This window comes from Girardinichthys multiradiatus, chromosome 13 (genome assembly GCF_021462225.1).
Source record: "Girardinichthys multiradiatus isolate DD_20200921_A chromosome 13, DD_fGirMul_XY1, whole genome shotgun sequence".
Lineage (NCBI taxonomy): Eukaryota > Metazoa > Chordata > Actinopteri > Cyprinodontiformes > Goodeidae > Girardinichthys > Girardinichthys multiradiatus.
In genome coordinates, this window is record NC_061806.1 from 28,808,626 (window position 1) to 28,831,180 (window position 22,555).

A 22,555-nucleotide genomic window follows, 5' to 3' on the forward strand; every position below is an offset into this window, starting at 1 on the left:
CGAAGATCTGCATGTGGTTGAAGGAGAGATCAGCTGCAGTTAATTTTAACCTCGGCATGAACAACTGGCTGCAACCTGACAGAGCAGGAGGTCAACGAGGGGCTGAGGTGTCACAACTCAAGGACAGATGTTCCTCCTCTCTGTCATTTTGATCTGAAGTTGTCACCAGTCGGAACATGTAGGGAATGTTCAAAGGGAAAATGAGAGGTGGGCAGGTTAAAAAAACAAACATAAACAGGAAAGAGACCATTTTTGAGGATTTCATCTCATAATCCAGGGTCAGAAATTCAACAAATCTATGATCATCAAAGATGTTCAGAGGAGATCCAGTTTGACACTATATGTATGAAAAATGTTGATGAACTAATAAGAAAAAAAATTATTCACATAAACATTAAAGGGATCTTCACATTCCTCCTTCTGCAGAGCTGAACATCAGAAAACCATGAAGGAGTTTCAGGGAGCCTCCTCAGATGCACAGCAGTGATCTCTCGTCCCTCAGATAGTTCTTCATCCAGAACCATCATAAATCACCAGCTGACAGAACCTCGTGAAGCAGAGATTAGTTTGGAGAACCTTAGTCCAGCTGTAAAATCCAGTGTTACATTCACAGAGTTTATTGAGCAGAGAAGAAGCCTGATGTTAACCACAGAGGAGAAGTCAGCTTCTCTGAGCTCAGAAGCTTCTGGGATGGACCATCACACAGTGGGAACATAATCAGATGCATAATTTATTCCGATTTTTGTAAAAAAAAAAAAAAAAGGGGCATCCAGCCAGACCCTGCAGCCAGGCGCTGTGATGGTAGGAGGTTGTATCATGGTATCGGCTTGGATAATTTCCTGTTCTATGATGCAAAAAAGTCCAGCAGAGATTTGAGAGCAACATCTGCTGCCTTCAGGACCATATCTTCTCCAAGGACGTTCATCATTTCTCACCAGAGCAAAAGAAAGCCACACTTCAAAGACCTGGCTGAGGAAGAGGAGGGTACAGCTGCTGGACATGTACCCTCCTCTAGACATTGTTGCAGGAAGAATGTAACCAACCACTTTGTTGTAATGTGTTGCATCCTGAGATGCAGGAAGGCATTAATATTAATAAACAAAAACTCAGAACACGATATAGCTTCATATTAGATAGATGTGAAATAAATATTAAAACATATGGTAAATGGCCTGCACTCAGTAATGGGTTTTATTTGAATCTTGTATTTTTTCAGGGGTTTTGAATCTATTTTACGAGAAAACAGAAGGCAATGTTTTAACATCTGTCTAAATGTAGATATTTGGGGGTAAAACAGTATTTGAGCTTATCTAAAAATGGGTGTGGACCTTTAAAATGAAAGTCTGCGGGAAAATACTTTGTTTTAGTGGCTCTGACTGGTCCTTGCTTCTTCATTTAAACATTTTAAATAGAAGTAAATCTTCATGCGTCTCTGTGGAGATGCAGGGTGGCATCAAGTTCATACAATTTAAATTTTGCATTAACAGAAAAAATGTATTTGTAAACTTTGAGCAAAAAAACCCAAAAACGATAATTAAATCTCTCTTTAATTAACCTGTTTTTTCTCGGTTTTTCAATTGACCGAGAATAATTGGTGCTAAAAAGATAAACGTACCTTGCCCTTAAATGGTGTTTAAATATGGAGTTTTTATTTGGGAATATGAGACAAACCAAAATAACCAAAATAAATATCATGCTTTACCACACCTGATTCAGAGGAATGGGTCAGCAGAAGCAGATTAAGAGTTGAGGAGGTTTTAATCATTTTCTTCTCTGTGTTGGAGCATGAAAAGAACTAAAACATGCAGCAAAGTGGGCCCTGAGGGAAAATGTAAAAATATGCAAATCAAATCATTTCCATCCCCATCCCTGGTTTGCGTGTTTACCAAGTTACATTGATGTCAGATCATTCCCTCTGGGTCCAGCACTGTTCTTGTCCCTAATTGTAACATTCCTGCTGGCGGTTGTGTTGTTCAGATGTTTAAGCAAATGTTGACATTCTTGGAGCTGCTGCCAGACTGATCAATAACTCCTGATAACCAGAACATCTCTGACCGGGAGAGGATCCCGTGTGAGGACAGAGACAGAGACAGGGGTCTGTCTGACTGTTGGACTTTGTTTCCCCGTCACCATGTGGGATTAGGAGCTCTCTGAGCTCAACAGGTGCTGCATGACCCAGTGAGAAGATCAGGGTCAGTTTGGCCCAGCTGCAGCTCTCACTCATCACTAACCAGTTGGTTTAAATAACATGGAGCTGGACACAAGCTCATTTTGTCCTGAAAACCTAAAATTAGCTGCATAGAAACTAAAAACTGCTAAATCTGCCCGCTTGTGTTTGGTGCTATAGTGTTTCATAATTTAGGTTTATCTATAATAATATGCAGATCTCATATAATAAATGGAATAAGAGATTTAAATGTCTCTCTGTTTTTACAGGACAAAAGCATGAATACTATATGGGTCAGACGGGATGCTTATTTTCTCAGAACGTACTTTAATTTCTATTCCAGGGATCTGTCACCTCTCATAACCAGCTTCTGCTCTTACATCGGTTCTGGCTGCCAGGGTGCTCACTTGGACGGCTGTTGGTTCTGGTTCGGTTCGTTAGCTCTCCAGGTCATTCCTCGCCACTAAGCGAAGCAAAGGAAAATCGTTCCTAAAGAAAGTCATTGAGAAACACATCAGAGGAAAAGTTAAATTAAACGTTGCATAAAATTCCCACAAAATTAGCTGAAAGTACAAAACGTATGATCCAAACAAAACATCTACCACAACTGGTTTTGAACATGGTGAACAATCTGCGGTTCTGAATTGGCTGGGTAAAACGTCTTACTGGTTCTGTAGTTCTGCTTTACATTCAAGTTTCCAATAAATTATAATTAATTATGAAATTATTGTAATTATTGTTTTATTGTAGTAAAAACAGACAGGCTCACTTATCATCCTGCAGGTCTCTGTTGTTGCTTTCAGGGCTATTTTTATAGTTCTGAAACACTTGGGCTCTTTGTGGTGAACTCACTGTGGTTGACAGACAGCGGATGCTTTCCATCTCTCTGTTAAGGTAGAAACCTATATGAAAACGCTAAAAACACGTTATATAGTTGCTCCTTCTGTACTGAGTTATGTAGAAAGACAAATCTGTTAAGTGAGGAAGACTCCAGGCATGTCTTGAAGATGGATGATTGTTAATTTCCTTCTTTTAAATTCAGATATAAATGATTGTCATTGGATCAGTGTCTTTGAAAAGCACATTAGTGCACATTAGTCAGTCACCTGATCTGTATGGCCTTAAATTGGCCTCTGGTAAAAAAAAAAAAAAAAGTTAAAAACCTTGGTGTTATCTTTAACTAGGACATGTCATTTAAATCCCATATTAAACAAGTTTTTAGGATTTCCTTCTTTCATCTCGAAAACATTGCCAAAATTAGAAATAGTGATGCTGAAAAACTAGTCCATGCATTTGTTACTTCAAGTCTGGACTATTGTAATTCTTTACTATCAGGATGTCATCAAAATGCAGCTAAAAGCCTTCAGCTGATCCAAAATGCTGCAGCAAGAGTTCTGATGAAAATTAAAAAGATAGATCATATTTCTCCTATTTTAGCTTCCCTTCATTGGCTCCCTGTTAAATCCAGAATATAATTTAAAATTCTCCTCCTCACATATAAAGCCCTTAATGATCTAGCTCCATCATACATCAGAGATCTGATTGTTCCATATGTTCCTAACAGAGCACTTCGTTCTCAGACTGCAGGTTTACTGGTGGTTCCTAGAGTCTCTAGAAGTAGAATGGGAGGCAGATCCTTTAGTTATCAGGTTCCTCTCCTGTGGAACCAGCTCCCAATTTTAATCCGTGAGGCGGACACCCTGTCTACTTTAATGAAACTTGATTTGTCATTATTGTGTTGAACTTTACATAAATTAATTGTTTTGTAATGTGTTCTATTTGACTTATTTGTTACTGCATATAAAACTGAACTGCTTTAGTTTTATAGTAGTTTGTCTCCTCCCTGGTGTTTGGTAGTAAAATCTCTTCAGGTTCATTTCCACTCTCTTCACGTTTCAGGCTGTGCTCACACATAGTCTCGCGTGATTTGGGCAAACCGCCTGTTATCGTCAGTTAGCGACAGCTCGGTAGTTCTAACCCGTTCAGCTTCGCTGCGATCAAAACCGAACATTTACCACAGTTACCCAACAGAGACCACCTTGGGTATATGTGTATGGGCCAGAACAGAGCAGAGAACCTCCTGGTTTATTGTTGTTTGTTTGTTTTTTTTACCTTCGTCTGCTTATCGGTGCTGCTAACGGCTAACAGCTAGCCCACTAGCAGCTAGCCTGCTAACGTCTTTAGCTTCGGCTGCAGAGGAAACAGGAAGGAGGCGGTGGACCTGCAGGCTCTTGGGCCCGAACCTTCAGCGGCTCTTCAGAGCATTTTTCCGGATCAACCGAACTTGTAAATCCGCATAAGGAGAAAGGTAGAGTGGGTTTATTTTCTAGCCATGGAAGCAGTTACAGCCAGAAGCCTGTTAATGCTGCGCTGCTGGACGTTAATCAATTTCGCTGATTGGTTTATTGGTTAAATGTTCGGCTGCGGGGATGAACGGAACCTTCTGGAAGGGATCTAGTAATTTGATCTGGATTTGCAGGGATTTGTTTTTCTGTAACATTGTGACACATGTTCCAACCCCAGCTTTCTGTTTTAATATGAACACTAACTAAGATGGAAATGTATAAATTAATGGTGGTGAATAAAAATTTAAAATGTGACTTAAATGCAGTGATCACAGTTTCAAGGATCCGAATGATGCTGTCCTGGATCCGAATACAACCAGACAGTTGAGACTATACTTATAAATCCTACTACCGGTATCCTTTTGATTGAATTGCATTAGTTGGGTCAGGTTTTCAATTCATCAGACCAACAAAATTTAAATAACTACACTGTAAATAATCAAAATAATTGAAAAGGAGGAAATTTATTTGAACAATCCTCCAAGAGTTGCAGGAGAAAGCCTCTTCTCTCTAAAAACAAGATGGTAGCAGGACTTAGATTAGCAAAGCTGCATCCCAATGAAGCACAAGACATTCTTTGGACAGATGAGACCAAAGCAGAGGTGTTTGACCATAATGCACAGCACCAAACACAGCAGGTCAGTACAAGCACCTTATACTGACTGTCAAGCACGGTGGTGAAGGGATAACGATTTGGGCTTGTTTAAAGCCACAAGATACGAGCACCTAGCAGTAATTGCATGGATTAAGAACTGCTCTGTATACCAAAGTATTATTGAGTCAAACGTGAGACCATCTGTCTGACAGCTAAAGCTCGGTCCAGACTGGGTCATCAACAGAACAATGATCACAAACATGGCAGCTATTCTGCAGCTGTAGTTTCCTGCTGATAAAAGAGCAGCTGGGTTTTTAAAACCTGAGAAAGGAACAGAGTGGGCTTCGTTTTAACTCACTGTGAATGAGACTTGACTAGTAGTTGTGGTTTGGTTGGGTCGGTGCTTGACAAAATTTGACACTGAGCAAACACAGCCAACTCTGCTGCTTACCAGTCATTTGACACCAATGGCTTTCACTGTGCATTGTTCCCTGCTTCAAAGAGCCCTCAGTGTGATGTCTGATGTGAGTGGAGTTAAGAGAAAAGGTTCGGTTGATTCGGGTTACGTTACGAACCAGGGTTAATCAGTTGTTTGACCATCATGTATTCTGATCATAAAGTAGTTGTAGGTCCAACATGTTTTGTGCAGTGTTATCATGCAGGCAACTGTGTCTCAGTAGCTGTGAGGCGATGATGAAATAGAAACGGCTAAATTCACTAATGTTAATCTTACTTCCCCTTTTGGGTGTAGAAGATCTTTGATGGTGAACAGTAGATAATCAGCTGGTGTTCATCTAGATCATTTGAAGGAAACTGTTTGCTTTGTTCACATCCTACATTTATCTGTAAAGTGCAGCCCTAATTATTTCTTTGTAATTATTTTGTGTTTTATCACAGAAACAAATGATTCTAAACTTTCAAATACTGTCTCTGGATGATTTACAGACATTTAAAGTAGTCTCTTTCGGACACTTTTAGTAGCGTAAGGCCTGATCTTTTCTTTTTCTCCTGGTTCTGGAAAACGTCTTCTCTGGTTTGTCTTCTTTTTACTCATGAAAATAAAATGTCTTCCTTCCTGGTTCCACCTCTCCTCTCTACTGTATGTAAATATATCCAGTCATGTCCTGCCACGTATTCATGATATTTATCTTGTTTCTAACATTAATTTATTTACAACTGTCTCCTCCCTAAGCACAGATGTTAAAATTACCCTCCTCTTAGCTTGATCTGTTGTTGTTGGTAATACATTGTACCAGCTGCTGTCTGAGCTGATATCTGTTCAGAATAAGAGACTGAATATTTCCCAGGTCTTAAAGCGACCTAGACAGCTGCTAATAGGGAGTTTTAGAGTTTAAAATGAGGTTAGAATTTGATGGTTTTAAAGGTCAGATACTCGTCAGGTGGGTTCTGCTTTAGTTTCAGGCAGACTGATGGATAGAGGCCAATCTGGGCGCCTGTTTGGTAGATAGCAACTGTTGCTAGGCAAACATAAAATAGAGAAACAAAGCGTAAGGAGAGCTGGTTTATTGGGGGTCTCCTAAGAAAAGGCTTTAGATGAAACATCAGCAGTTTAAGGTCATTAACAGGAGGAACGCTGCTTTTTTAACATCCTGCTCTGTCTGTTGTAATTAGAGATTTTTATCAGCTCCACAGCAGGGAACACCTCTGCCTGACGTTCTCTGTTCAACAGCAGAATTAAGTACAACACAGGTTAGTTTGGTAGAGATGTTTAAATATGTGGTGTCTTGCTTAGGGGTGCCACTGATTACTTTGCTAATTGATTAATCTGTTGACATTTTTTTTGATTAACTGAATAATAAGTCGTACGGTGGTGTCCGACCGCCTTTAATGTTTCTCACCTGACATACATGATTGGCAGATAAACATAGATTATGTCAGAATATTAACTTGATAATGAAAAAAGTAATAATTTTAACTATTGAAAATATGATGATTTCCATAAGATCAGACCAGCTTAGTTAGCTTTGAGTTTATCAAGTGATAGGAACAGGAAAACAAATACGTGGACGTTTATTTTCTCAGCCAGTTAATATCAGAGCTAGTTGGATGTGGGACAGATAAAGTTTGTGTGTGTGCTTTAACTCCTCCTCCTCACCATCCTGAACATGCAGCGTGCACCCCAGGGCCTCCTGTCTCACACTGCAGCTGACGTGCACACATTCACAGGCAGCTCCAGCTGGCTGTAACCCTCCATCAGCCTCAGCTCGTTGGTGCTGTTGGATTTATTTTCCTCACAGCTCTATCTGATGTTGGGGAGACTAAAGGTCCTACTGATCTGATCTTGGCCCACCAGCAGGTTCTGATTAATGTCCATTTGAGTTCCTGCTTCTCTGCCTGTGTTGAATTTGATCCTGAATCCTCTGTTTGCAGATATCATGCTGACATTATTGATTACATGTCTGTTTTTAAGGTAAGAAATCCTGATCTGGTCTGACTGCAGACATGTCAAAGGCTCTGGATTCTCCATCCCGACCCAGATCCAGGTCAAGGTCTAGATCTAGATCCTACTCCAGATCCAGATCTCGAAGCCACTCTCGCTCCAGATCCAGGAAACGCCACTACAGGTAATACCAGTTTGTGTTGTTTGACAGAAGGAATTCAGTTTGCTGATCAGGACCTGATGACGAATGGTTGATTAAGATCCGAAACGTTGTAAAACACATCAAACATGGCCTCACGCTTTTCTCCTAATTTAATAGGTTTGTATGTGGAAAGAAAACTTTCACTGTTGCAAAGGGGTCTCCTGATCCGTTGGAAATGCTTCGTCTCCCGGGGCCAGTTTCCATGTATGGAGACAAAGGATTAAAGTCTGAGTGGCAGATGGGCACAATTTCTTCTGCATGTCAATGATTGGTCAAACTGCTTCAGAGCTGTCAGACTTTGTCCCCCTTATCGCCCTCCCCCGTTACTTCCTCTTGTATTGTGGGGGAGAGCTGATTGTGTCCTGTATTGACCTCATGCATGAAGATGCCTTTACTAACTTACCAACCAATTACTAGCATGGTCAGTCTGGACTGAAGCAGTTAAATTCCTGGTTTTATCTGAACACCTTTAACACCATAAAGACTCAGTGGTTCTGTTCTTCCAGCACATTCTGGTCTGGGTTTTTCCTCTTTAGCTCCTGTTCAACTGATTCACTCTCAGCAATCTGCCTAAAGAGTACCACAGATCACTGCTTGTTTAAAACCAGGTCAGGAATGCTGTTATAGTCTCAGAGGGAACCACAGCAGAGCCAGAAAGCTCTAATGGCGCCATCAGCTGGTCAGAGCAGAGTATTATCAGACCTCCAGCCTTGTGTTTGGGATTATCCGCTTTGTTCTGGAGTCCTTCCTGTTTACCTGTGTAGGTGGCATCAACCAGCTGGCAGGGTTAGTTTGATGAAAACAAACTCCATGTGATTAATGTGAAACATGAACACAGCAGAAGCAGACACTCACTGATTTATCTGGAAGGGTCTTCAGCAGCTGTGATAAAATCGGCTTAAAACGTTCATTCTTCTCCAATAACCTCATTACTGCCAACACAATCCTTGCCTGAGTATCCGTTTAGTCAGAATTATCAGCTGGTTTAATGTATACGAATAATAAAACAATTAAATCACGCTTTGCTCGCGGCTTTCTGGTCAATTTAGCTTTATGTATATAGGATCAGTTTACAACAAATGTTGCTGTAAAGTAATAACTGTGAAGTAAACTCAAAAAAACATCAATAAATCCATGTATACAGACAGATTCCAGGTCAGTTACGTTTGTTCCCATGTGATCCCAGTTATCAAACAATGCAGCCCAGTTCAGTTTGTAGTTCTGATTGGTTAAAGGTTTTCTACCCAAGGAAACCCAGCACAATGAAAACTTCCCTTTAACAGCAAGAAACCTGCAGCAGAACCAGAACCAGCTGGGGGCATAAAGGACAGGCAGCTCATCCAAATATGTTATTGGCAAGCAGAGTTGTAGTGCAATAAAGCATCCAGGCAGTCCTTGGCAATCCTCAATACTGGACATGTTGATAGTGCACTTGAATAAATTATGCAGCTTTACTCCAAAATTAAAAACCAGTATGTTCCCAGTCAGGCAAGGTCTGCACCACTTTGCACTATTTGGTGAAAAATTGGTAAAAACACGACTCGGCCCGATGTTTACTTTTTGAGCTGAATGTGGACGTAATGGGAACTAATGACCAAACTGGTATGTGTGAATAATTGTTAAGCTGTTGCTGTCATGACAGTTTGATGTGTTCGATTGGGTGATCTTGTAAATCCCTCAGCAGCTGGAGTTAACTGGGTGATCTCCAGGTTTCAGTTATATTAAAATGTGCTGAAACCAGTCTGCTAGTGGGATCTCCAAGCCTGATGCACCCTCTCTGAACGTTGCTTCAGTGCTTTAGAGTCTGCTTTAGCCTGAGCCACAGATAAAAAGTACAGCTGTGAACTCGCCCTGAAAATAAATACATTTATGATTTTTATCTGAATGAACCAGACCAGTTTAAAGTAAAGAAGGTTGAAAGTCCTGTTGATTCTAGGAAAACATACGTCCCTCTGCAGGGCAGATGGTCCAGCTCAGATGTCATTCACCAACTGTAGCTGTGACCATGTGACCTGTTAAAGTGCTTTGATTGGTTTGTTCTGCTGAAGAGTCTTAGGCTGGTTCTGACTGTTCTCCTCTCAGGAACATCACTCAGTCCCTCTTCTTGTTTTCAGTTCCAGGTCTCGCTCCCGCTCCCAATCCCCGGGCTACAGAAACTATCCTTCCCGGGACTATCAGAGCAACAACAGAGGGTTCAGAGGTTACAACCGAGGCTACCGCAGGCCGTACCACTACCGAGGCCGGAGCCGGGGCTACTATCCCAGAGGCCATTACCAGAACCGAGGAAGAGGAGGAGGGGGCTACGGCTACAAGTCGAACTGGCAGGGTGGGGGAGGAGGCTGGCATGACCGCCAGGACCATCATAGTCCCAGGAGGGGGTATTCGCGCTCCCGCACGCCTAGGAAGCGCTCAGGAAGCCGGAGCCGGTCCCGCTACTCCGACCGCTCGTCTTCTGGACAATCTCGACACTCCCGGCACTCCAGCTACTCCTCCCGCTCCGGTTCCCGTTCTTCATCTCGACATCGCGACAGCAAAGGTCGGCCAAAGTCCAAGGATGCTAAAGACAAGCAGCCAGAGAGTCAAACTGAGAAATCAGTCCCACCTGCAGATGGCAGCGTTATTGCCAAGACCTCTGGCGGGAAGTGGATCGACTATGATGGTAGCCCCAAACGACGAGGTGTGGATTCTAAGAAGGAAGACCCACCTGATTCTGAGAGCAAAGGGCCCGGGAGTGGCGGTCCTTTGTGGAAAAGTATTGGTTCTGTGTCCCCTCCAGCAAAGAGCCCCTCAAAGTCCGCACAGACGGCCTCATTCGGCGGCTTCGGATTCTTCTCAAAGGAAGACGCCAAAGCTGGAGATAGCACTGGGATCTCAGCTGCTTTTAAAAAGTACGTCCAGCTCTAAAAGTGTTTCATACATTCAAGTTTAACTTTTGCTAATTGTTCATCTCAGTCCGGTGGTGCTCACCTGACCTCTCTGTTTCAGATTCATGGCTGAGAACAAACACAAAAAACAAGCAGCTGAGAAGGAGAAGAGTCGTGAAAAAGAACAAGATTCTGCAGAACGAGAACCAGAGAAAAGCTCCAAATCCTCAGATGTCTTCAACATCTCAGCTTCTTCATACGCCGAGTCTAAAGACAACAAGGTTATGCCCTTCTTTGATCCGGGAGAGGAGGAGTTCCTCGAATCCCAGGGCCTGAAAGACAGGATTATCAACGAGGATGTGGAGGTGAAACCGGTCCTCACAGCGCGGGACGTTTTTGGGAAGTGGGGCGACGAGCCGAGCTACCCCACATCGTATCAGTCTGTCAAAGAGAGAGGCCGGAGAGAGGCAGAAGAAGAAGAAGCTGTAGACGATGTGGAGGAAGAGCTGTACCGGAGCCGCAAACACGCGTCCAAGAAAGAGGAGAAGTCTAAGAAGAAGGAGAAGAAAGAGAAGGAGAAGGCCAAGAGGAGTCTGACCCCTCCGACAACATCCAAGGAAAAAGAGCGACCGCTGTTTCCTGGAGCGTTTTCTGCTCTAGAGCAGTCTCCTCCACACTGCTTGTCAGCTTCCAGGGAGGAGTTTGATCTGAAAATGAGTTCTTTAGAGGAAAAGCCCAGGTATGTTCAGTGACGCCCCCGTGAGGATTAGAGCACCATTACAGCACCAAGAGCGCACACATTCTGAGGCTAGGCTGACACATCCACAGACATCAGACTTTAACAGGATCAGATTTCTGTCCATCACTGTTTCCTTTAAAGTTTACACGGTTTAGAGCAAAAACAAACTAAAAAGCTCAGGTTGCCAAGACAAATATTTCATAAAGTCTGCAAGTTAAAGGAAACTAAACTTGTAACTGTTTTTATCGGCAATCTGTCTTCTCAGCTCGTCTCTGTCCAAAGATCGCCTCATGCCTCGCGATCTGCTCCATTCGTCCAAGAAAGACCCCGGGTTCCGGTCCATTTTCCAGCACATTCAGTCGGCGCAGCTCCTGCGCAGCCCGTCGGAGATTTTTGCCCAGCACATCGTCTCCATCGTGCACTACATCAAAGGTACAGAGTGGTCTGTGCAGTGGCTCTGCAGAAAACAGGAGGCTCCCCAGATTCGGTTCATATTTGTGCGTGTGTGTGTGGATCATTAACTGTTGTATGTTTGCAGCTCAACACTTCCCCTCCTCAGACATGACTTTAAGTGAGCGCTTTGCCATGTACCAAAGAAAAGCTGCAGAGGCAGAAATGATGAAGCCAAGGAAGAGCCCAGAAATCCACAGGTATCCCACAACTCCCATCATTTCATTTCAGCCTGCTCTGCTCTGCAGTTTCCCATCTGTAACATGAGCTCCGCTCCCCTTCCTTCTGCAGGAGAATCGATGTTTCCCCCAGTGCCTTTAAGAGGCACTCTCACCTGTTTGAGGATTTGGACGAGACGAGCTACAAGGTGACGAGCACTTTAGAAATTTGCCATATTTGGAATCAGAGACAATCCAGAGCAGCAGTGTTCAGCTTTGTGCTTTTCTTTCAAAGGATGCATATTTCTATATCAAAAGAGCCCAAATGTGTTTAATAAGTGCCAAGAAAGCCCCCAGCCTATGAGATATGGTAATTGATTGGGTATATACGAACTCGAGCAAAGGCTTAAAGGAAGTGAATTATGATCCAGAGTCCGAGCATCTCAAGGGACGCTAATCAGTACCTTTACCTTGTAAGTATTTTTCCTGCCAAGAAAACCATCCAGCCACAAACTGTGCCTTCAGTTTATGTTTCTGAGCTACATGCATGTTTGCACCAACACAGAAAAACTGCATATATGTGATTCTATGTTTACTGATTATCTGCAGACTCCATGCAGTGCAGACGTGTTGTTCCCGGTTCTAACTGTAACATTCCGACTTTCCTGCTGCTGCAGCTGCACTTCCTAACAAATCTCCTCCCTGCAGGATCCAAGTAAAAGGTTCAAAGGAGACATCATGGACCTGCGGCTGGATATTGAAAGACGAAAGAGGTTTGCTGGGAAGGAGCGTGACTACAAGCGGGAAGGAGGCAAGAGCCCCGGAGGCTCCCGAGGGCCCAGCAGGGAGCGGTCCTCAGAGAAATCTGGGAAACACCACAAAAAGTCCAAGTAAGTCCAGGTTGTTTGTTCTTGAATGGCCTCCATTGGCACTCTTAGATCTCTTCAAAATCTTGGGTTCGTTACAAGTAGTTCAGATGTTTCAGTGTTGCTGCAGTGTTCTTGTGATTCACTGATGCAGTAATATAGAATCGGAACCAGACGGGTCATAAACAGCTGCTGCAACTGGGTCCAGTAAAGATGCACTGATCAAAATTTTGTGGCTGATTTTAGATCTGCGTTTTTTTCTAAGCTTTGATCTGACGAAGGTTCGGTCCAATTCTGATTTATCTTTAAGAACCTTAATAATCCTAACCCTTCATATTTGGTGCAGGGGAGACGTCACACTGTGTGTGAGATTGAGCAGTCCTTTAAACAGTGTTGTTAAAACAAGATTAAAATGTTCATGTAGCTTTTAGCAGCTTATCTTGGTGGTTAGCATGGTTAGCATTATGGCAGCAACTGCGAGTTGATCCTGACTTTATTCTAAAAGGCTGCCAGCATGTCCATGACACGCCTAAGGGGATAAACCGAGAACCTTGCTGTGCTTCGTTCAGCCTTCCTGGTATCTGCTGAACAGCTTGCTCTCCCTCTCTCTCTCTCTCTCTCTCTCTCTCCTGCAGCCTCGATAAACAGCAGACATGTCTCAAAATGTTGGAGAAAAAGTTTCCTTTAAGTAGCTTCTCTCTTCATTTGAACTCCTCGCTGATACTGAGCATGGCTGACTGAGTCTGCTTCACTTAATAACAGCGTCCACACTGAAGAGTGTTGTTATCCATGTGATCTGGTAGCAATTAGTATGGAGTGTTCACCGATCTCCTGTAACCATGACGACTGCTCTTTATTTTTGTTCGGAGAAGTATTTGACTCTTCATGACGCTCGGTTTGTTCTCTCAGGAAAAGTAAGAAGAAGCGTGACCGCTCTCCATCCTCCTCTTCCTCTTCCTCCTCAACATCACCCTATCCTCCCCCCTTCAGAGGAAAAGAGTACATGGGGGAGGGGATGGAGCACCTAGAGGAGGGCCACAGCCAACCACGCTATCCTCCACGGGACTACATCGGCCCCGGGGACCGGGGCCCTCGGGATTTTGAGGGCCACTTCCCAGAGAGAGGAAGAGGTCGTGGATTTGTAAGTTCCTGTGTGCTTTTGTGTTTTATTGATGACATCATAGTAGGCCTCAGTTCTCCTCTCTTCCTCCTAATAATGATGATGATGTCACATTTCTCTGGAGGTAACTTCTGTAAAAACTCACCTTCCCTCCATCCGCTTTTAACTCTGCCTCCAGCATAATCTGATGATGAGGATGTGACGAAGATGTTAAACTGTTTTAATTTCAGTTTCCCAGGATCAGAGGAAGAGGCTGGAATAGAGGAAATTATCCTGGGAATAGCAACGGAAACCCTGCAAATATGAACCCCCCAGTGCGTCCCCAGGAGGAAGACTGGGACCCAGAATATACACCCAAGAGCAGAAAGTACTACCTGGTGAGTCAGGGACGGTCTGTGCAGTGGTCTTCATGCTGCTAGACGTTTCCTGAATGCGCCTTTCCTTTGTAACACTGTGTTTCCTGTATAGACCAGCAGAGGGCAGCAGAGAGCTTTTAACAGAAACATGGTGGATACTTTTCTTTTTTTACTATTTAATGTTTATGTTTAATTTAACAGTCAAACTGGATGTAATATATTGGAAGACTTTAATGTAGACATAACATTGGTTATTCTTATTAAAAAATATGTTGCCTAAGAAAATATTTGAGTTTGCAGCAGAGCTGCTGCCTCTTTGTTTCCATGTGGAATTTAAAAAAAAATATCTGTTTTTATGAGATAAAAGCCACAGCCTCTAATCCCAGAGAAACATCTGCCATGTCCTCCACATGTAGGGTTATGGGCTAAGAATGAGACTAAACATCTTTCTATAAACGGCGTCGGAAGTGTTTGAGTTTTCATCTGACCTTCGTCTGCTGGAGCTAAACATCGAGAATAAATCCCTTAAAACAGTTTTGAGGTTTTCCTTCTTCCTCACATTCTCACCACCTCTTCCTAAATCTCTTTCAGCACGATGATCGTGATGGCGAAAAAACCTGGGTGGAGAACCGAGGCCGGGGGCGGGGCTCCTTCCCCGCCCGCCGTGGCCGCTTCGTGTACCGAAAGGGCGGCAGCAGCCCAAAGTGGACCCATGACATGTTCCAGGGAGGTGAGGAGGGGGAGCTGGGGGATGACGGCATCGAGGTGGAGCACAAAGAGTCCAAGAGCTCCACCGACGGCACCCCGAAGCAGTGAAACGAGTTCTTCCAGCGTCTCATTTAACGGTTTAACTGTTTCTATTTTTGTCTTTTTAAGTGAGAACTTTAAGGCTTCATGTTCTGCAGAAAATCAAAGCGTTTGTGCCTTAGAGGAGAATAAAAACTGGTGATGTTGTCTCTGTGAAGTGTCTGAAGGCATCGTTCATGATCTTTTAACTGTTTCTGCATGAAGTCGTTCAGTCGGACCAATCAGCAGCGACCATCCACCTGAACGTTAGTCACATGGTTTTCTACCGTGTGTGTGTGTGTGTGTGTGTTTAACATCAACACACGGCAGTTTTCATGTCTCTATAGTTCAGTAAAAACAGTTAAAACTCAAATCACAAAGTTTGAAGAGAAATCTATCTGCTGTAGAGATTTAGATTCATGTTCCTGTGAAATTCTAGTTTTAATCCCAAATACGAAACATGATCTGATTTTCTGTTCTGATCCAGGCTGTTGGACCGGACGTCTGCATGTTCTGAACAAACTGACGTCTTCTGTTTCAGCCTGAAACTTTTTTTTACTTTTCTCAAGCTTTAAACTGGCTGTCTTTTGATTTTCAATAAATTTCCCTTTGAGTCGGGACGTTTCTGGACTTTTTGTTCTTTCTACAACTTCAGCTTGATGTCTAAGGTTCACTCAGACTTCAGCACAATGTTTAAAAGCCCCTTTAAGTTTGTCGGGTTGCAGCTCCACACAGTCTTTGTTCAGCACATACAGAAGCTGCAGAACCTGGAGGAAGCTGGAATAACTTCTGGTCTAATGGTCTGACCAGACCCGCCAGCTTCAGGTCTGCCGACATTTACTCTCAGAGAAACTGAGCTAGAACTGTCAGAGGCGTTAACATCTTTATTTTCATTTAAAATGTTTAACCTGTAAGTCAGAACACAGCAGAAGAGGATTCACATGAAGCTATTTGTTCACTGGAAAGATTAATATTGGAAAATCTAATCTGGAAAGTTATGTTTTCCTTTGTCTGATTCCTAAAAGATAAACATGCGTGTAGGAGCATCCACGCTCCTACAGCTTTTCATGAAGCTTCAGGTGGAACATCTCACTGCTGGTCACCGGGTCAGCACTTCCCCCACAGCTCCTCCGCATGTAGAAGTTTCTTTAAACCTTCCAGTAGAAAACCTCCAGCAGGTCAACGGTAAATAATTACAACAAAGGTCAGTGCAGCTCTTTGGAAATAACTGTTAACTGAGGTTAAAAATAATAAGAATCTGCCAGTCTAAAGAAAACAATGAAAGAAACCCAGAGAACTGTGGATCCCGACCTTACAGAATCCAGAAAGTTCTGGATTGAAGGAAGGGAAATAGGAAATTATGGCTTCAATGAAAAATGTGTTTATAACTGGGAACGCAGCTCCGTGTGAACATTAGTGCAAAGTTCAGAACCTCAACATGTCAGTCAGTCTGGAAAACTAAACGACCCTCAGAAAGAGTCCAGATCTTCAGACCATAAATAAATGAACAGACTTTTCCACATCATCATAAAGTCCAATTATAACAACAAATGTTCGGGTTTGTGTTTGACATGGAAAATTTGAAGGAACTCAAAACACGTCTAATCAGTGAAAGTCCTGAGAAACTAAACCATCTCCTGGGTCTTTGCTCTGAGTGACCCCAGAGGGTTCTGAATAGAAAACATTGGCACAGACTGGCACAGGAGATCCGGGTTATAACTGGAACACAGGAAGTGATGGCTCGGAGACAGAATCTGGTAAAAGTTCATCTGGGTTTCTGTTAGCTCCTGTTATTACTCCTTATCCAACAATTATTATAAAAACTTTCTCAGATGGGAGCATGAAGTTTTTAGTCTTTCTGTAGCAACAAACCCAGAACTTCATGCTGTCAAAGAGGTAAGAGACTTTCCACAGCAGAAGATCATTCTGGAAGATCCAGTCCAGTCAACAGGTGTATTTATCAATTTAATAAAATGGGTTTTAACTGGAGCTCGACTTCAGAATCTACAGAACAGAAGCTATCAGATGGTCTGAGAAGATCATGAAGACCAGGAAACATCTGCAGTCCAGCTTTAAATGTTCTTCACTTAACTGAGCTAACCTGCTGTCTTCATGAAGTGAAGAAGAAATAAACCAACAATAAAACTCATTTATAGTAAATGACACCAGAATGATTTAAATAAAGCTGAATAATCAGAGTGAGCAGATGAGGACCAGATTACAGGATTAAACCTTCACTTTTCCTTTGGTTTACTAGTTAACCTTTTCTTAACGGGTTCAGTTCATTTCGGGTTTCAGTTTGCATTAAAAACATTCATATAAAAGTTTAAAGGCTGGGACATTTGGTCAAAATTCCCAAAAGTAAAGGAAAATAAATGAAATGTTTCTCCCTGGTTCTGAGGTTTTTGGTCATCTAAGTGTAGCAGTTCAGCTTCACTCGTCTGAAGTTCATTTCAAAAAGGAAATAAGGAAACTGGAACCTTCAGAGTCATTCTGGAACTGGGCTTACTGGGAACACTGGAGCTTTCCTCGTTTAACTAGAAACTCAGAGATGAGTGGAGCGCCCTCTGCTGGAAGGGTTAAAAACCTGATAAATAAAAATCACTCCAGGCAGAAACATCTCAGTCCTGCTTCCCTCTGGTTAAAGTCAGTGGTAATGCACCCGTCCGATCGTTCCCGTCCCAGTAACCAGGATGTCCGGCTGCCCATTTCTCCAGATTTCGCGGACGATCCGTTCCCGTTCCTCCAGACGCCGGGCCTTCTCCAGCTCCTCCGCAGACGTGAACACGTTGAGGCTCCTCAGAGTGCCGTTAGACGGGCTGCTGCGCTCGCTCAGGGGCCCCCCTGTCACTTTGCTCTCAGACTCCAACCCAGACTCCATCCCATCTACCTCTGACATGCTCTCTTCCTCCTCCTCCTCCTCCTGATCCTTGCTGGACTCTCTGAGCTGCCTCATCTCGGGCGTTGGAGGAGGTCTTCTGAAGCGGTGGGTCCTGCAGGCGATGCCGGCAATCAGGAGGCAGAGCGCCATGAAGAGCCCGAATGAGACGCCCATCATGAAGTAAAGAGCGAAGCTCTCTGGATTGGCTGAAAAACACAAGACAACAAACACTCCTTTACTTCACGATTGAGGTTGAGGTGTCTCAGGTGCTGAGGAGAAAATTCTGATTTATTTTTATTGTGAAGGACAATCTCTCTGTGCACTGCATTTCAGCTGCTTTTCAGCCCGAAGGTTCTGGGTTTGAAGCCCTCCATATGGCATGTTGTCTCCATGCACGCTCTGGGTTTTCTCCAGGTTCTCATTGTATGAGCTTCCTGCTGCTTCTTCGAGCTCCAGAACAATGAGACACGAGTCAGATCAAACCAAGGATATGTTCTGGAAAAGATCCAGGCTTCACTTCACTGCAGGTCTTTGGCTCGTCCCTTCAGAGTGAAGTTCCTCTGAAAATGGTCAAGTTAAAAGCAACTAAAATCCAAAGAAAGACTCTGAAGGACCTTTAGAAGGTGAGAGGAATCAGTAGTGTTGTGTGGAAGCACAGTTACTGACCTTTGATGTGGGCGTAGGTGGCCATGCTGTTACTGAGCAGCTCCATATCTGTCTTTCCAGGCTCCATCCTGTTCAAACATCCACCATCAGGCTGTGGAGGCAGATCCTAGCTGGAAGCAGAGACGGTGATGAACACACATATAGAAACATCACAACATGAAACAGTAATTCTGGATCGGACCGGTTGGTCTATAACCGTCAGCATCTGGGTCAGTAACTGTACCTTTAACAGATTCAAACCTGGGGATCCTTCCAGTCTTTGTTCCTCTGAGCTCTTTGTAACATGAAGGTACTTGTTCTGAAGTAGTGTGTCCCCAAGAGCAGCTGGGATGTTCTGGATGAACTGAGCCTTAAAGCTCCGATGGTCCCACGGTTAAAGCTCCATCTAAACATGATGACTGATATTTCCCACATTCGCTCTGGTTCCAGCAGCAAAGTGCGTGGGAGCTGAATGTTTTCCTTTCTGATGCCGTCTCCCCGGGGAGTACCCAATCACCCCCCGGCCCCCACCGACCCAGCTGGTGCTGCCATCGGGGGCCAGGGCCGTCTCCCACCCTGATCTTTATCACCCTTCAGACCCTCGGCGCTCTTTAAAAATCTTTTTTTTATTTGTTTTAGGGAGGTAACGCTCATAGTCGATATGGGAGCTTACCGAGGGGCCTTCATAATGGGAACCAGGGGCTCTGGGAACAGTTAACCCACAACAGGACTGGACTGCACACTTAATTTACAGCCCCCAGACCTGAACAACATAAGTGGGGTAATTTGGTCTCAGTTCAGGTTTAAACTGGGTTGTTTTAGTTTAGATTAGAGACTGAACGCTGCTGCCAGAGCATGAACCATGTTTGCAAAGCTTAAAGCGTTTACCAGGAAAGTCTGATAAATGGATTTATGCTCCTGACAACTGACCCCCCCCCCTCCCTTCAGGGAATAAATAAAGTTTTAGGTTGGATAGTGGGCCTGGAAACTCCTGAAAAAGTGACACATCTGGACTCTTGATGTGTTGAGTACTTTAAACGGATTCATCCAAAACCTTCTGGAGACCTAGGCTAAGACCCAGGTTGGCCCGCCAACTGATTTTGCTGATATGAGCTTATTTAGCGAACCCATTGTGAGCCCAGGTCCAGGCAGACCTATCGTGCGCAGTCCATCAGGGGACCACAGATACATAGGGACTGAAGCATCCTTAGGACTCACATTGACCCGATTCAAGCAGAACGCAGAAGAAAACGAGAAAAATAAGACCTTAAATCACCTATAAAACATGTCTCCACGACCAGGTTCTGTTAACGGACCGACTGGCAGAACATCAAAAAGCGACGGATGGCAGAGAGACAGCTGGAAAGTTAGACAGGAAAACATTTCCTAACAGAAAGTAAACTGCTGATATCTGAGATATAATTTAGAGGCTTCATGTGAGGCAGGATTCCCTCATAAGAACAGAAACAGAGTCCGCTGGAACCCAGTCTGCACATTACACTGGAGTAGAATAGAATAGAACACAGCAGACTAGAACAGAGTAAAACAGAAAATAATCAAATAGAACAGAGCAGAATAGTAGTAGGGTTATTTGTTGTGGGTTTTAAGTTGAACTCTTTTCACGTTTTTGGATCACAGCAGAGAAACAAAGATAAACAGAACATCGTCTCGTTTGGGTCCACTACAGGCATTCAGTTCTATTCACTTTATTTTTATAATCTGATCTAGTTCTTAACCAGAACTACAGGTTCTTCACATCAGATGAGGAAGACTCCGTTCAACTCAAAACACATGAAACCATATGACGAAGCTGTAAATTTATCTTACAGCTCGACAGTCTGGTTCTGTGACAGAACAAGTTTTCTTCTTCACTCACCTTGATTCTGGTGAACGTTTCTTCTTATAAAACTCCAGGGCGGTTCTGATCCGTCAGATTATAGAGGAGTGTTCATGCTGTCCTCATCTGGGATCCTCTGACATCCTCAGAGTGTGTCCACAGAGCTGCTTCTTCTTCAAGAGAAAAATGACACTCCTGCTTGTAAAACCAAGAATTCAAAATAAAAGCCCCAAACAGGAGGCTGTTTTATGAGATGAGGGAGGTGATCCCAGTCTGATCCGACTTTGCTCCCTGCTCGGGACGAAGGGTGGGACAGGAAATAACTGGGCGACTGCCGGGCTGCTGCAGGGGCTCCTGGATTAACACTAATCTGAGCCTGGGGAGGAGCCCAGTTTGCACCTGACCCAATACCTGAGTTTACCGGTATCAATTGGACTCGCCCAGGTCTCAGGTGAGTGATGTTTCATGTTCTCAGTAGGTTCTCCACCTCACCCGCTGCTGGACAAAAAAATCCAGACATGTTTTCTGGTTCTTTTCCAGAACTGCAGGATGTGTTTTTGCCTCCAGCAGCAGCTCTTGCTGTGCATCACTGCAGAAGAATTGTTTGTGTGGTTTAAAGGGCTATTCTGAGCTGTGTGAGTGTTGATGTGGCGCTGCTGATGTTTTTAGCAAAGCACCAAGTGCTCATTATGTGGTCCACTGTCATTCAGGCTGAACGCAGTCAGGAGGAAAACAAAGATCTCACTGCTGAGGGACATTCCTGCAGCTCGTCCCACTTTAAGCCACACACAGCTTGTGTTGTGTCAGGCCTGTCCTGGAATAACACACAGATGCCTATAATTCCCAGCTGCATTCCTGTTCCTGAGGAACTCCCAATCTCCAAACTAAACACTGTCTTCCTTTCTGCTGGTTTTCATGATCCCAGCAGCTCCGGCTCGCTGATGCAGGGATGTCTGGGAGGCTGTGGAAACTCGTCTGCTTGTTTTTCCCTCCTGCAGACCGCCATGGTTTCCTGACTCAAACACAGACACATTGTTCAGCAGCGAACAGAACCACACCCAGATGGATCAGCTGTCATTAAGAGGCGCTGCCCAGAGCGTTTCCCATAAAAAGGTCACATTTTAAAAATATTCTGAAGGTTTTAGGGTTTGAAACACTAAAAGAAACACTTTAAAAACACATGAAACCACAGTGGCAATAAAATAATTAATCAGGCTCCACAGTGCCAACATACCTTCTGAAGTGTTGGACTAGCTGTGCAATCCTCTGTCTGGGTCCAGTTATGACCTGATGCTGCCAGCAGATGAAGCTAATGAACCACCTCCTCTACCACCTAACTAAGCTGATTAAGGTGTTTCTTTCTGAGTGGTGAGGAACTGCAGCAGGCGAACTCCACTGAGGACAGAAGACACTGATGTGTAAAGAGTCCATTTAGTTTCAAACGTTGGTCATTAAGACTTTCTGCCTACAAGAGTCCAGAGTTTAAAGTTTGAAATCATGCAGTGATCGCTGTGGGAGATAAATCCACTGGAGAAACGTGTGGTTGTGCATCAGTAACAACAGTCTGTTGTGCATCATTTCAGTCCGTTAAAGACGGTAAAATTTGACTGAACTTGTGCTTTTTTACTGTTGCTAATTCCATATAGTCCATCCATCCATCGTCCAAACCCGCTTGTCCTTGCAGCAGGTTTAGATGCTGACGCTGCGAGGACAGGCACCAGCGCCCCTGTAGTCATTGGGAGAGAGACGGGGTCCAGACTGAACAGGTCACCAGTCCATCACAGGACAACACAGAGACCTATTGGACAAACCAGCATGCACGCACGCACACACACATACACACACACACACCTAATGACTATTAACAGAGACCAGTTAACCTAACAGTCATGTTTTTGGACTGTGAGAGGAAGCCAAAGTACCCGGAGAGAATCCACACTCCAGGCCTGGATTCAGACCCAAAATCACTAAACACAAATCCACACACTGAAATCCATGATGTTCTAAGCCCTGCTGGATCATGGCGATGTTCCTGTTCTATAAGGTCCATTACAGGTTCTAGAGGTCTGCCTCATCTTTGTGATCTGCATGTTAAAGCTTCTTTATGTGAAGCTTCATGCACTGGATCACACACATTTTTCAG

The 22,555-nt window shown here is 43.8% G+C and overlaps 2 protein-coding genes across 7 annotated transcripts; one reads left to right on the forward strand and one right to left on the reverse strand.

Annotated features, from left to right (window-relative positions):
* Positions 1-4,090: 4,090 nt before the first annotated feature.
* On the forward strand, positions 4,091-15,669 carry thrap3b (thyroid hormone receptor associated protein 3b). 3 transcript variants are annotated; one of them, XM_047382981.1, is made up of 12 exons: positions 4,091-4,475; positions 7,539-7,692; positions 9,825-10,598; positions 10,696-11,313; positions 11,579-11,745; positions 11,852-11,963; positions 12,055-12,130; positions 12,630-12,811; positions 13,697-13,928; positions 14,138-14,284; positions 14,376-14,414; positions 14,855-15,669. In XM_047382981.1, the coding sequence occupies exons 2-12, from the start codon at positions 7,571-7,573 to the stop codon at positions 15,077-15,079; spliced, it is 2,694 nt and encodes an 897-aa protein (XP_047238937.1). In that variant the 5' UTR covers positions 4,091-4,475; positions 7,539-7,570; the 3' UTR covers positions 15,080-15,669. The 3 variants fall into 3 exon arrangements, with proteins under 3 accessions (XP_047238937.1, XP_047238940.1, XP_047238939.1); XM_047382983.1 differs by lacking the exon at positions 4,091-4,475 and adding an exon at positions 7,265-7,424; XM_047382984.1 differs by lacking the exon at positions 14,376-14,414 and having other exon boundaries at positions 4,092-4,475.
* A 244-nt stretch (positions 15,670-15,913) lies between these two features.
* On the reverse strand, positions 15,914-20,862 carry eva1bb (eva-1 homolog Bb (C. elegans)). Of its 4 annotated transcripts, none has more exons than XM_047382988.1 (3): positions 20,452-20,862; positions 18,597-18,702; positions 15,914-18,136 (listed from the first exon to the last, which is right to left on the reverse strand). In XM_047382988.1, exons 2-3 carry the CDS (start codon positions 18,661-18,663, stop codon positions 17,697-17,699), a joined length of 507 nt encoding a protein of 168 aa, XP_047238944.1. In that variant the 5' UTR covers positions 18,664-18,702; positions 20,452-20,862; the 3' UTR covers positions 15,914-17,696. The 4 variants fall into 4 exon arrangements, with proteins under 4 accessions (XP_047238944.1, XP_047238941.1, XP_047238943.1 ...); XM_047382985.1 differs by having other exon boundaries at positions 18,597-18,706; XM_047382987.1 differs by lacking the exon at positions 20,452-20,862 and adding an exon at positions 18,820-20,441 and having other exon boundaries at positions 18,597-18,706.
* Positions 20,863-22,555: the final 1,693 nt, after the last annotated feature.